Raw genomic sequence first — 14657 nt, forward strand, 5'->3', positions numbered from 1 at the left:
AGCATCTCCTTAGATTTTGTACCTTTCACGTGAACACTGAGACTTAGCAAGGTGCCAGGAGAGATTCAAACTAAGGAGGCTGGATTCTGGGTCCCAGTTCCAGCTCTGACTCGCCAGGTGATCTTGGAGGACTTCTTTCTGCTACACTTAGGATCCCTGCCAATGACTAGATTTTTTTTGTTGTTGTTTTTTTGTTTTTTGTTTTTTATTTTTTGAGATGGAGTCTTGCTCTGTCGCCAGGCTGGAGTGCAGTGGCCAGATCTCGGCTCACTGCAACCTCTGCCTTCCGGGTTCAAGCAATTCTCCTGCCTCAGCCTCCCGAGTAGCTGGGACTACAGGCGCCCGCCACCACGTCCGGCTAGTTTTTTGTATTTTTTAGTAGAGATGGGGTTTCACCGTGTTAGTCAGGATGGTCTCGATCTCCTGACCTCGTGATCCGCCCGTCTCGGAATTTTTGTATTTTTAATAGAGATGGGGTTTCACCATGTTGGCCAGGATGGTCTCAATCTCTTGACCTCGGGATCTGCCCACCTCAGCCTCCCAAAGTTCTGGGATTACAGGTGTGAGCCACCGTGCCTGGCCCCCAATGGCTAGATTTGAGTCCATCTCTTGGGGCCTTATTTTGGGTTCCAGGTCCTGGGATGGGAGAAGCAATCCCCCAAAGCCAGAGAGTGGAGAGGGACAAAGCAGTGATCCCAGCAGATCTGGTCTCAGGGGCTGTCCCAGCAGGCCAAGCTGTCCCCAGGTGGTATCTTCTCTTCAAGCAACTGCAAACACTCAGCTTCCTCCAGAGAGCGGGGCAGGCAGGATATGTAGGCAACTTCTCTTTCTTTCTCTTTCTCTCTCTCTCTCTCTCTTTCTCATTTTGCCTTTAGCCCAGGCAACTTCTTTCTCTTTCTTTTTCTCTCTCTCTGTCTTTCTTTCTGGCATTTCGCCCAGGCTGGAGTGCAGTGGCTCCATCTCAGCTCATTGCCATCTCCACCTTCTGGTTTTAAGCAATTCTCCTGACTCAGCCTTCTGAGTAGCTGGGATTATAGGTACCCGCCACCATGCCCGGCTAATTTTTGTATTTTTAGTAGAGACGGGGTTTCAACATGTTGGCCAGGCTGGTCTCGAACTCCTAACCTCGTGATCCTCCCGCCTCAGCCTCCCAAAGTGCTAGGATTACAGGAGTGAGCAACCGCGCCCTGCCCTGGAGCTGTTTTTCTAACAAGCACTCAGAAGCACCTCCCTCCCCACCCTCCTCCAAGACTGGACCCACGGTATGTCTTCCCGTTTGGTCTACAGAAAGGATTCTGGGAGACAGCAGGACTCTAGGTGGAGGAAACTTTTTATTTGACAGTCTGAGGGGATGAGGGGACAGGGATGGGGGAAATTAATGAGCCAGACCAGGCTGGAGTCCTTTGGGTAGCTCTAATCTTTCGTGCCTACCTCAGCTCCAGCAGGCAGCATTTCCAAATCCTAGCTTTCGCAACCCTCAGAAATCCTAGCTTTCAGCGACCCTCCGGCCGCTGGGGGAAGGAAGGGTGACATCCCCCCTCCTCCTGGCTCAGGCCGCTGGGAAGCTCTTCCCTGAGCTACGAATTCCTCCGCTGGCCCCTTTCCCCATGGCCTCTGACGCGGCATCCAAAACTCAGAGCCAGGTTATTTATAGATAAGCCCAGAGGAGGTGGGGGAAAGGCCAGTGTTTACAAACATGGGTCACCTGAGTCTGAGCGGCACCGAAAGCGGTCTGGGGGAGGGGCGAGCCTGGATCCTGTGGATTTGCGACCAAGGGCTCTGTCTCTGGCCCAACCCCACTGAAGGGGTATGGGGAGAGGGCCCAGAGAAGGGAGGGAGTGGGCGCTGCTCAGATGCTGGAGCACGTGGCCCAAGGTGTGGGCCAAATGCAAACTCTGCAATTCAGAGTGCTCCAGGGGCGACCTTTTGGCTGGCGGGACCTCCGCGGGGCCCCCTGGCCTGGTCGTCTGGGGGCCAGGGGCCGACCGGGTCAGGGACCGCCTGAGGGAGAGACCAAGTCTCACAAGTTCCTTCCCCCTCACAGCCAAAGAGGGTCCCGCAGAAAGACCCCGCAGTCCTGGAGAAGGGGAGTTGCCCCTCAGCCCCTGCCCCGCCGCGGCCGCTCCCGGCCCCGCGTGCGGCGCTGGGAAAGGGGTGTCGGGTTACCAGCGCGGGGGCTCTAGTTACCCTCGGGAACCTTGCTTTCAGCCGGACTCCGGGGACAGCGCAGCGCCCGCCCGAGCCCTCGGCGCTACCTCCTGCTCGCGGCCTCCGCAACCTTCAGGTGGGTCTTCTGCCCCCGGCCCTCTCCTCTCTGGCGGAGCCAAACTGCGGCCCCGCCTTTACCGTCTCAGAAAAGTCCCCGGACTGGAGACTCTGAGGAAGGGGCGTCGGGAGTCTGGAGCGGAGACTTGGAGCGGGGGGCGGACAATAAACTCCAGGCCCCGCCCACGCCCCCGGCCCCGCCCACGCCCCGCCAGGGCCCTAATCCTGGACCCCGGATCCCGCGCGCCTGGAGACAGGGTCCAGATCTCCCTCGAGCCCCTCGAAACCAGGACTCCAGCGCCACTGGTCCCGCCCTCACCCGGACTCCTGGCCCTCACGTCTCCTCCAGGGATGGCACTGGCGTCACTGATGATGGCCCTCGGCTGCCTTGGCCTCCACACCTGGCAGGTAACTCCAGGAACCATCTCCAGTCCCTAAGTGGGACATTGGGGGGCAGACCCTGAGGAAGTGGACTGGGGGCTGACTCCTCACAGCCCTCTCCCAGGGACTCTTCCCTAGGATTCCACTCTTAACTCTCTTCCTCTCAGGAACCTCCATCCCTGCAGGGAGCCCCAGGTTCCCATTCTGTCTCCTAGAACCCCCACCTCCATTCCTCTCTGGATGCCTCCAACATTCTCCTCCCCACCTCTCATCTCCCAGCGCAGGCACAGTCCCGCAAAGCCTCCTTGGGTTACCTGTGTGCTGCAGTCCTGGCAGCCTCTCCCAGCCAAGGCTTGTCCTCCCCACCACCCCTACCCCAAATGTGGGTACAGAGCAGGGGAGGACGCAGGCGTCTCAGAGCTGACAGTGATTTGGTGTGGTGGCTGAGCACCTACCTGCAAGGGCTTCCTGCTGGATGAGAGGGAAAGAGAGCCTGAGGAGACTGGGGCTGGGGGTCAGGTAGCTGGACACTTGCTGTGTGTAGTATTTGCACATAACCTGCCTGCTAGATCTTACAGCCAGAAAAGTGCTTGGTAGTCATCTAGTCCCACCTCCCACCGACCGCAGGAACCTTTCTAATGACAGGATGATCCCTTTTAGGTTGTACAGAAGTAATGCTCTTTATGCTGTCTTCATAATAACTGTGAGGTTGGAAGTATCCTCAAGTCCAGAAAAGTTATGACACTTGCCCAAGATCTCACAGCTAATACGTGGTAAAGTCAAGATTTCAGGCTGGGTGCGGTGGCTTATGCCTGTAATCCCAGCACTTTGGGAGGCTGAGGCTGGTGGATCACTTGAGGTCAGGAGTTCGAGACCAGCCTGACCTACATGGTGAAACCCTGTCTCTACTAAAAATACGAAAAATTAGCTGGGTGTGGTATTGCACACTTGTAATCCCAGCTACTCAGGAGGCTGAGACAGGAGAATTGCTTGAACCCAGGAGGCAGGGTTGCAGTGAGCCAAGATCGTGCCATTGTACTCCAGCCTAGGCAACAGAGTGAGACTTCGTCTCAAAAAAACAAAAACAAAAGAACAAATTAGCCAACCATGGTGGCATGCACAGGTAATCCCAGTTACTTGGGAGGCTGAGGTGGGAGAATCACTCCAACCTGGGAGGCGGAGCTTGCAGTGAGCAGAGATCTCACCACTGAACTCCAGCCTGGGCAACAGAGCAAGACTCTGTCTCAAAAAAAAAAAAGATTTCAGCCCATGTCTGTCTGACTCCAGTGCCTGTGCTATTTAAGCCTCTTATTGGGTCCTTGCCAAATTGCATATACCTGATATTTGGGGATAGAAATGAGATTCTGTGTTTCTGGATGGGTTTGCCCCCAGGACCCGTGTCCAGTGCTCTGAACTTACGCTCTTTTCGGTGTGGCATCTCTCTTCCTTCCTCCACAGGCCCAGGCTGTTCCCATCCTGCCCCTGGGACTGGCTCCAGACACCTTTGACGATGCCTATGTGGGTTGTGCAGAGGAGATGGAGGAGAAGGCAGCCCCCCTGCTAAAGGCGGAAATGGCCCACCATGCCCTGCTTCGGGAATCCTGGGAGGCAGCCCAGGAGGCCTGGGAGGACAGGCATCGAGGGCTCACCTTACCCCCTGGCTTCAAAGCCCAGAATGGAATAGCCATTATGGTCTACACCAACTCATCTAACACCTTGTACTGGAAGTTGAATCAGGCCGTGCGGACAGGCGGAGGCTCCCGGGAGCTCTACATGAGGCACTTTCCCTTCAAGGCCCTGCATTTCTACCTGATCCGGGCCCTGCAGCTGCTTCGAGGCGGTGGGGGCTGCAGCACAGGGCCTGGGGAGGTGGTGTTCCGAGGTGTGGGCAGCCTTCGCTTTGAACCCAAAAGGCTGGGGGACTCTGTCCGCTTAGGCCAGTTTGCCTCCAGCTCCCTGGATAAGGCAGTGGCCTGCAGATTTGGTAATGCCACCCTCTTTTCTCTAACGACTTGCTTTGGGGCCCCTATCCAGGCCTTCTCTGTCTTTCCCAAGGAGCGCGAGGTGCTGATTCCCCCCCATGAAGTCTTCTTGGTCACCAGATTCTCTCAGGATGGAGCCCAGAGCCTGGTGACTCTCTGGAGCTATAATCAGACCTGCAGCCACTTTAACTGCGCCTATCTGGGTGGTGAGCTGTGCATGGAGGAAGCAGGACTGGCAGTGTGGGTGAAATAAGCCAGAATGTTCCTACACAATAATCCCCAGGGCCTTCGGGAGACCCACTTGGTTAAAGGGGAATTGAGGGCTGGAAGTCAGCTGGAGTTAATGTCATCTGTGACTCGGGTTTTTTTGGGTCCTATAAGTGTTTTCCAGATTTGTGAACATTCTCAGATGATTCTATATGTCCTCAAAAGGGTCCATCTGCTACACAGTCTAATAGACCAAAAGAACCTGGTTAAGGAGATTAGCAAGCAGCAGAAAGAGCCAGGGGGACTGCTTCAGGTCTCAGGGGGCCCTGGGCTTGATGAGGCTGATAGGGCATGTATGTGCCACTCCCAAGTGCTAAGGCAGGGACAGATGGAAGAGTGACTGGGTCTTGGGTGGGAAGAGGGATGGAAACGCAATCTGGAAAACTTCCTGGAGGACCGAGGAGGAAGGGAAGTCAGAAGTTTCCCTTTAGGTGAAGGGAAAATAGATTGAGAGGGGAAAATGGCCCTGCCAAGGCCTGATGGGCCGGGCAGTTTGGGTGTGAGTCTGTCCACATGGAGGCCTCACTCTGCTGTCTGTTGCAGGGGAGAAGAGGCGGGGCTGTGTGTCTGCACCAGGTGAGTCGCTCTTCCATCCTCCCTCAGCTGCTTTGACTCCCCCTCACCCTGCTGACCCCTTCCTTTTCTTCTCCCTCCAGCAGGGGTGCAGCCAGTCACAATCTGAGGGGGCCTCCTCTCTGCCCCCCTGGAAGACCCTGCTCTTGGCCCCTGGGGAGTTCCAGCTCTCAGGGATTGGGCCCTGAAACTCCAACATCTGCCACTTAGGAGCCCTGGGAACGGGTGACCTTCATATGAAGAAGAGGCGCCTCCAACAGCCTTGAGAAGCAAGAACGTGGTTCCAGACCCAGCCCTAGCAGCCTTCTCCCCATCCAGGATGTGGGGCTGGGGAGGCCACGGCAGGGCTGAGGGAACTCTGCTATGTGGTGGGGACTTCCCGGGACAAGCAAGGGAAGTACTGAGGCAGCCACTTGATTGAACGGTGTTGCAGTGTGGAGACATGGAATTTTATTGAGGCAGCCACTTGATTAAAAGGTATTGCAGTGTGGAGACATGGAATTTTATGATTGGTTTATTCCATGAGACTAGACCATCTGCCCCACTCTGGCCTTGCTAGGCTGAGGGACTGACTGAGGGACTAAAAAAATAACTTCCTGGGGCCGGGCGTGGTGGCTCACACTTGTAATCCCAGCACTTTGGGAGGCCGAGGCGGGTGGATCACGAGGTCAGGAGATTGAGACCAGTCTGGCTAACACGGTGAAACCCTGTCTCTACTAAAAATACAAAAAAATTAGCTGGGCGTGGTGGCGGGCACCTGTAGTCCCAGCTACTCCGGAGGCTGAGGCAGGAGAATGGAGTGAACCCATGAGACGGAGCTTGCAGTGAGCGGAAATCTCGCCACTGCACTCCAGCCTGGGTGACAGAGCAAGACTCCGTCTCAAAAATAATAATAATAGTAACTTCTTGGTCACTCCTAGACACAATCTCCTGTGCAGACCCGTGTCACACTCTAACTTGCAAATCCAGAAGCTAGAACAGCTAGGGGGTCCTCACGACAACCATGAAGGCAGGAAAGCAGGCAGGTGATTCCTCAGCCCCACTTGTGAGGTGAGGAGTGCAAAGACAAGGAAGGAGGCAACTGGTCAGAGGGTTCCCATTGAACCCCGACCTCTCATCTCCCCGGCCTCCTGCCTCCTGGTCCGGAACTATCCATGAAAGATCTGAGGAAACTCAAAGTAGGATCCTAAGCCCAAGACAGTTGGGACCACAGAGCAAGTCATTTCTCTCTGTCCTACTCCCACAAGGGTCCATTTCAGGGGAAAGAAAGGCGAGGACCTCAAAACATCAGGAGACAGAGATTCTCACACAGCCCGGAGGCCTCTCACATCCAGAACAGAAACTTTATTGAAGCAAGAAAAGCAGCGCAGGCTCCTCCCAAGGGGCCCCCCACCCTTACCCTCCTAGGCTACCACCCTCAGCAGCAGAAGAAGGGAGCCTTCCACTGTATCAGGACCTCCCTTCAGTCCCCAAATCCTCCCCCTGGGGCAGGTCCGCAGCCCCCTCTGCTTCCTGCTCCCTATGTACTAGCACATGAGCTGGGGAGCGCGGGCCGGAATCTCCAGAAGCCAGAGTCCTCGCCCCTTCACTGTCCGGAAGCCCGCTTCCTGATGATTCCTGGGTCCCCACAATCCCAGGCCCTGTCAGCTCTGGGGTCTCAGGGATGGGAGGCCCCAGGTTCTGGAAGCTGTTGTGCACTCAGGTGATGCAGTGACTGAGGATGCTGGCACTGTCAGGAGGCCGGGGTGTACCTCCCTCCGCCAGAGTTCACTGCACACAGGCTACCTCGCTTTGCAGTCGAGATACAGTCTTGGTCAGCTCTGTGAGTCTGTTGCCCAGGTCTGGAGGAGGTGGAGTACTGAGGGGCCTTTCAGAGGATGAGCCTGCCCTGTACCCCTTTTACCCTTTACAGAATCCCAGGGGTTGCCGTATCCAGAGTTCCTGAGGGAGAACTGGAAGAAGTGAGGAACGGGTGTGTGGGCTAGGGGTCAGGTGGGTGGGTGAAACTGGGACAGGTGAATCCGATCGGGTGGGGAGGGAGGAGCTGAGGAGCTGGAAAGAAGGGAAGTCTGGGGGCCAGAGAAGGATGACAAGCCATGGGGAAAGCTGTTACTGGGTAGACGTTCATGCGTCCCCCCCCCCCCGCCCTCTCCCCAGTCTATGGCCAGCCAGCTCACCGCATCCTTCAGGGCCCAGTTCACATCCCTCCCTGCTTTGTCCATTCTGCTACTCTATCCTTCTGCCTTCTTATGAGCCTCTGAAAATGACGGGCTCCTTCTCCCTTCAGGCACTGATAGCAATTTGCGTCTGTCTTAATGCCCAGTGTGATGGTTTCTCTTCCTCACCAGACTGAAAGCTTCCCATGTGTCCCTGCCCCGTACCTCCCTCCAAGACAGGGCCTGGAACGAAAGAGGCCATAGTGATGAATGTTGGTGGAATGAGTCAGTAAGTGAGTGAATGAAAGAGGTGAATGAGTGACTGGGTAAGGGAGTAAATGGGAGAATAACTGAACACACCTAAAGGCAGGAATGAGCAGTTACATGAAATGAGTGGGATAAATGCCCGGATGGGTCAGAGGGTGATGGAGTGCAAGGGGCCATGCTGTGCAGGTTGCCCTTCCAAGGGCAGGGCAGGATGGGGCCACATATTATGCAGGCTGAATGAGGATGTGACTCTGGGAATGGGGCCTTTATCCCAGCTGAGCAAGGAACAGGAATGGGGAGGGCTTGGAGGTGGGCAACGCACCTTTCTGCTGGGTCTCCTCGAATTTACGCCGGGCGGTCTCTATGTAGCGCTGCACCAGGGCGTTGATGATGTGAAGGCAGTAGGATCCATGCTGTTCCTTCCCAGGCACAGCCCCTGCCCCAAGATTGGCCTGGAATGGGAAGACAAGAGGGTGGGGGAGATTCTCTACCTCCAACCTTCCTCTGATCACTGCCCATGCCCCCCCACCCCCAGGCAAAAAAGGCCCAAGCAAAGTCTGTGTAGACTTTTCTGTCCGTGACCCACCTAGCCCCTGGCCTCCACCCCACAGTGTGGACCTGGAAGGTAGAAGGACAGGGGCCAGAAGCTGGGCAAGGGCTGACGGTGAGAGGACCAGGAAGGGGTGGGTGAGGGCTGGGAGGCTGATGGTGAGGAGGGGAGAGCCCCCTACAGACCTGGCAGTACCTGAATTAGGAAGGCACCTTCATGCCAGGCCAGACTGGGCTGGGGAGCTCCTTGGATGTCTGGCCTCTTGGCCTCCTCTCTCAGGCCACTGTCAGCCATCTAACTGCCCTGTTTGTGGGACATTTCTTTGACTTCTTAACATGTTTTAAAAAAAAATGTTCAAGTATGTCTCGGACCAGTTGAAGACAAAAAGTTCTGTCTGGAGCTTAGTGAGTATTTCTAGCTTGGGAGGAGGGTGGCAAGGACTTCTGTTTAGGCTGCATGACACAGGGTTGGAAATTCAGGAAATGGCCAGAGCCAGGAAGAGGGAAAGGGAAGCCACGTGAGAGAGTAGAAATTGAGACAGGCTTTCTGGGGAACATACCTGGAAAGATAGATAAGCCCAGGGTATGCAGACAAGTGGATGGTATAGACAATACAGGTGAAGGCCTGACACCAGGGCGACCAGCAGCAAGCTGAGGAGGTACTCACAAAGTAGGGATGAGGGGATAGTCTGGCTTCTTGGTTTTGCAGCAGGAACAGCAACAGCAAATGAACTGGCAAATTCTCCTGAGAGATTTCAATGGTGGGAAGAAGTTGGTTAGAGGACAGGGAAATGGGGGCAGGGGCTGGGGATTTGGGGAGTGGGAGCTCTGAGGTCATCACCTGAGAAAGTAGAAGACAGCCTTTGGGGAGGGCAGGATGTTGAAGGGCACAGGCAGTGTCAGGCCCTCTCGGAAGTAGGACAGACAGATCTTGGAGCGAGCAAACTTCCACTTCACGTCAGCATCATCCCGGGAGCCAGGCAGCAGGGGGTGGTGCAAGGACCTCGTTAGCACATGGACCCCTGCCCACTCAGACTTTCTTTTCCCCACTCCTCACATCTTTGATTCTCCAGTGTGTCTATAATCCTAGCCAGCCTCTTTCTTCTCCCCATACTTATCTCCGACCTCCACTGTCCCCCATTTCCTCTCTCCCCACTGTTGTCTTTCATCTTTCTGACATCCAGTTCCTGCCCAGCCTATTCTCCAGCCTGCAGACCCTAACCCATCCGTTTCCTTCCCTCTCCCTCTCATGTTCCCGTTTTCTTCTCTACAACACACTCCTCTGCCCAACCCTAAAGGGGAATCAGCACTAGACTTGGTGTCTGGAGATACTAATAGCATCACTAAGACCCTCATTTTACAGAGGAAAACTTGTCCAAAGCCACAAGCAAGACAACAGTGGAGGCAGAGCACAACGCCACATGTCTTGCCCCTTTGCACCCTATTCCTCTCCATTCCTTTTTCCCTTCTGCTCCCAGGCCTAAACTGGCCTCTGTTTACACACCTCAATCTTCTGGAAGGAGTTGGTGATCATAGCAATGAGCATATTGAGCAGCACAATGACCACGACGATGGTAAAGATGCCATAGAGGGCCCGGCCCACAAACTCAGGCACCAGAAACTGTCCACCATGCTGTGCTCTTCCATACCGAACATGGTCCAGAACAGAAACTGGAACGTCTCATTGAAACTGGCATGCCAGGCCAAGTAAGGAACAAAAAATGAGGGGTGGGAGAAGGGCCTGAGCTCACCCACACATACTCCTTCCCACCCCCAGGATGCGGCCAAGAGTGCCCACTTCTATGCAGCCCTTTGGACCACCTTGGCCAGAACAGACACTTGCTGTTTCTGAGCTCCAAATCTTATTCTTTCAGTCAACCAGTATTTACTGAGCACACGGTAGTGTCACAGGTGCTAAGGATACATCAGTGGACAAGACAAGCACGTTCCTGTCTTCATGGCCTTATGTTCTGGGGTGCGGGGGGTGAGATGGATATTACTTATACCAACAATTTAAATTTGTGGCTGGGTGTGGTGGCTCACGCCTATAATCCTAGCACTTTGGGAGGCCGAGGTGGAAGGAGAGCATGAGCCCAGGAGTTCAAGGCTGCAGTGAGTTGTGACTGTGCCACTGCACTCTGGCCTGGGTGGCACAGTGTGACCCTGTCTCAAAAAACAACAGCAAAAAACTTTTGACTTACTTAGCAGTCACTCATGAATGAATAGCCCAGGAGGGCTTGGCCTTCCCTTGCCACTGTGAAGTGATGTCACCAGGAGCCACAAAGCAGGCTGGTATGAGTAGTTCCTGTCCCTGGCACTAAGAGTCACAGTAAGCTCAGTTCCTTTAAGCTAACAGCCTGAAGGCAGGCTATGGACAAGAATTCTTTATAAGAACATAGGTCTGAATACAGCTTCCATATACACTGGAACCATGAGAGAGCCTTGACCAAGTGTGGGTCCTTTAGCATCATCGATAAAACTACCAGGCAGTTGCACTCACAAAGAATTTATGATTGGGCAGCTGCTCAGGAGGCCACCTAGAGCTCCCTGGCCTCCTGGAGAAAGCCCAAGCCTCTCACCAAGACCTCCCTGAGCTTCTGATGTGGGCCCAGCTACCCTCTGTCACTTCCTTTCACAAAATTCTCTCCATGTGCCAACCATGGGAGGCATCTTGCTATTCTCCAAACATACCTCCCTGCTTTGGCCCATGCCCCCTCTCTGCTCCGAATGCCTATGTCTTCTCTGAAGTCTGTAACTTTTCTAGGTGAAGTCCAGATTCTCTCTTCCTGCCTTCCCTGGTCATCTAAGACAGAGGAAGGTGCTTCCTCTGCTGGGCACCCTCAGTATACACTCTCCTTTCTCACAGCATTTGTTGTCCCAAATCGAGCTCATTTGTGCACATGGCTATCTTCTCTATGACAAAGGGTCTGGTTTATTTCTCCAGCCTGTGCTTCCAGTACCAGGAAACAGAACCTACTAAAAGAAAGTGTCGGCCGGGCGCGGTGGCTCAAGCCTGTAATCCCAGCACTTTGGGAGGCCGAGACGGGCGGATCACGAGGTCAGGAGATCGAGACCATCCTGGCTAACACGGTGAAACCCCGTCTCTACTAAAAAATACAAAAAACTAGCCGGGCGAGGTGGCGGGCGCCTGTAGTCCCAGCTACTCGGGAGGCTGAGGCAGGAGAATGGCGTAAACCCGGGAGGCGGAGCTTGCAGTGAGCTGAGATCCGGCCACTGCATTCCAGCCTGGGCGACAGAGAGAGACTCCGTCTCCAAAAAAAAAAAAAAAAAAAAAAAAAAGAAAGTGTCAGTAAATAGGTATGAACTCAGCGACAGCAAAAAACCTACCACAACTGAATGACTAAGAAAGTGAATGAATTTTAAAAGTGAGTGAGACTGGGTGTGGTGGCTCACGATGACATCGTGAAATGCTGTCATCTCAGCATTTTGGGAGGTTGAGGCCAGAGGATCGCTTAAGGTCAGGAGTTCGAGAACAGCCTGGGCAACATGGCAAGACCCTATCTCAACAAAAAGATAAAAAATTAGCTGAGTGTGGTGGTGCATGCCTGTAGTCCTAGCTAATAGGAAGGCTGAGGTGGGAGGATGGCTTGAGGCTAGGAAGTCGAGGCTTCAATGAGCCATGATCATACCATTGCACCCTAGCGTGGGTGACAGAGCAAGACCTTGTCTCTAAAAAAAAGAAAAAAATTTTTTTTAAAGTGAATGAGTGGGCTGGGCACGGTGGCTCACGCCTATAATCCCAGCACTTTGAGAAGCCGAGGAGGGTGGATGACCTGAGGTCAGGAGTTCGGGACCAGCCCAGCCAACATGGTGAAACCCCGTCTCTACTAAAAATACAAAAATTAGCCAGGTGTGGTGGTGTGCCTGTAATCCCAGCTACTCAGGAGGCTGAGGTGGGAGAATTGCTTGAACCTGGGAGGCAGAGACTACAATGAACCGAGATCGCGCCGCTGCACTCTAGCCTAGGCAACAGAGCAAGACCCCATCTTAAATAAATAAATAAATAAAGGGAGTGAATGAACAATAAATGAGTGAATACACAAATATACCAGTTAATTATTAGCCACATTTAGAAAGAATCGAACACCCAAAAGAATAATGACTGTAATGGATTATCATATTGAGTCCATAGTGATATTCAAAAAAAGAGGAAAGGCTGGATGCAGTGGCTCATGCCTGTAATCCCAGCACTTTGGGAGGCCAAGGTGGGCGGATCACCTGAGGTCAGTAGTTCAAGACCATCCTGGCTAACATGGTGAAACCCCGTCTCCACTAAAAATACAAAAATTAGCCAGGCATGGTGGCACAGGCCTGTAATCCCAGCTACTCAAGAGGTTGAGGCAGGAGAATTGCTTGAACCTGGCAGGACGTGGAGGTTGCAGTGAACCAAGATCACACCACTGCATACCAGCCAGGGTGACAGAGTGAGACTCTGACTCAAAAAAAAAAAAAAAAAAGAAAGTAGGTGAAAGCACTTCTTTACAGAAGAATGCCAGTGAATAAACGTAGAAGAAATGACAGAGGCAGAAAATTACGATCTTGAAACCACTGTTATAATAGCCAGTTCAGGTAAAAATCATCTATGGATGCTAAATCCACTGGGTGAAAGCTTTTTTTTTTTTTTTTTTTTTTTGAGACGGAGTCTCACGCTGTTGCCCAGGCTGGAGTGCAGTGGCGCGATCTCGGCTCACTGCAAGCTCCGCCTCCCGGGTTCCCGCCATTCTCCTGCCTCAGCCTCCCGAGTAGCTGAGACTACAGGCGCCCGCCACCGTGCCCGGCTAATTTTTTGTATTTTTAGTAGAGACGGGGTTTCACTGTGGTCTCGATCTCCTGGCCTTGTGATCCGCCCGCCTTGGCCTCCCAAAGTGCTGGGATTACAGGCTTGAGCCACCGCGCCCGGCTGGGTGAAAGCTTTTGAGGGAGCAGTGTTGTCACACCGTCTCAACATAGCTTCCTGTTACTAAAAGGGCTTCCCTGGTACCATTACAATGAAGACTTCGCTAGAGCAATGGGCCTCACCAATGGGCCACACTGACATCATGCACCTTCCGCTGTGATGCAGTGGAAAGTACACACAATCAGCTAGGTCATGTTCTTGCCAAAACTGCTTAACTTGAATCTAATTATGATCAATAATTTTTTTTTTTTTTGAGACAGGAGTCTTGCTCTGTTGCCCAGGCTGGAGTGCAGTGGCACAATCTCGGCTCACTGCAAGCTCCGCCTCCCAGGTTCATGCCATTCTCCTGCCTCAACCTCCCGAGTAGCTGGGACTACAGGCGCCCGCCACCACGGCTGGCTAATTTTTTTGTATTTTTAGTAGAGACGGGGTTTCACCATGTTAGCCAGGATGGTCTGGATCTCCTGACCTCATGATCCGCCCGCCTCGGCCTCCCAAAGTGCTGGGATTACAGGCGTGAGCCACCGCGCCCAGCCATGATCAATAATTAATAGATAAATCCAATTTGGTCTACACTCTTCATGCAAGACAAAGAGAAGGTTGCGGTGTGTTCGAGATTAAAGGAGGCTAAAGGGATATCACAACAAAATGTAACATATGATCCTAGATTGGATATCAGATTTTTAAAACTAGAGAGTCTTTTTTCCAGGCAACTGGGGAAATATCAATAAGGACTGTATAGTAAATAATATAAGGGCATGAAGCCGGGCGCGGTGGCTCATGCCTATAATCCTAGCACTTTGGGAGGCCGAGGCGTGCGGATCATAAGGTCAGGAGTTCAAGACTAGCCTGGCCAACATGGTGAAACTCCGTCTCTACTAAAAATACAAAAATTAGCCAGGCATGGTGGTGTGCCTGAAATCCCAGCTACTCAGGAAGGTGAGGCAGGAGAATCACTTGAACCCGGGAGGCAGAGGTTGCAGTGAGCTGAGATTGAGCCACTGCACTCCAGCTGGGCAACAGAGTGAGACTCTGTCTCAAAAAATATATATATTTATATATTTAATATATATAAATATATACATATATATAATGGTATGATGTTAAATTTTTTGAGTATGATAATGCTTTTGTGGTTATGTTCTTAAAACACATCCTGAACTGTTTAGGGATGAAGTGTCATTGTATTTACAATTTCCTTTTAAGTGTTTCAGGAAAAAAAAAGAATAAAGGGAGCAACAGATCAAGCAAGTGTGGTAAAACATTAACAATTGGTGAAGCTGGGTGAAAGGTTTAGGG

General features: G+C 52.9%; 1 protein-coding gene across 50 annotated transcripts; it reads left to right on the forward strand.

The window, feature by feature from the left end:
* Window positions 1-1734: 1734 nt before the first annotated feature.
* ART5 (ADP-ribosyltransferase 5) lies at window positions 1735-5960 on the forward strand. 50 transcript variants are annotated; one of them, XM_074014588.1, is made up of 7 exons: window positions 1735-1875; window positions 2209-2284; window positions 2481-2673; window positions 4105-4530; window positions 4681-4834; window positions 5439-5471; window positions 5555-5960. In XM_074014588.1, exons 1-7 carry the CDS (start codon window positions 1854-1856, stop codon window positions 5575-5577), a joined length of 927 nt encoding a protein of 308 aa, XP_073870689.1. In that variant the 5' UTR covers window positions 1735-1853; the 3' UTR covers window positions 5578-5960. The 50 variants fall into 50 exon arrangements, with proteins under 50 accessions (XP_073870689.1, XP_073870688.1, XP_073870682.1 ...); XM_074014587.1 differs by having other exon boundaries at window positions 5679-5960; XM_074014581.1 differs by having other exon boundaries at window positions 4105-4515; window positions 4702-4868; window positions 5552-5960.
* Window positions 5961-14657: the final 8697 nt, after the last annotated feature.

Source organism: Macaca fascicularis, chromosome 14 (genome assembly GCF_037993035.2).
Source record: "Macaca fascicularis isolate 582-1 chromosome 14, T2T-MFA8v1.1".
NCBI lineage: Eukaryota > Metazoa > Chordata > Mammalia > Primates > Cercopithecidae > Macaca > Macaca fascicularis.

Excerpts from the sequence above, each read along its gene's own strand:
- ART5 (XM_015435411.4), top strand. The coding sequence starts at position 1,810 with ATGGGGAGAGGGCCCAGAGAAGGGAGGGAGTGGGCGCTGCTCAGATGC. Across the intron at positions 4,869-5,438 it reads GAGGAAGCAGGACTGGCAGT|GGGAGAAGAGGCGGGGCTGT; the intron begins GTGGGTGAAATA and ends TGTCTGTTGCAG. Across the intron at positions 5,472-5,551 it reads GGGCTGTGTGTCTGCACCAG|CAGGGGTGCAGCCAGTCACA; the intron begins GTGAGTCGCTCT and ends TTCTCCCTCCAG.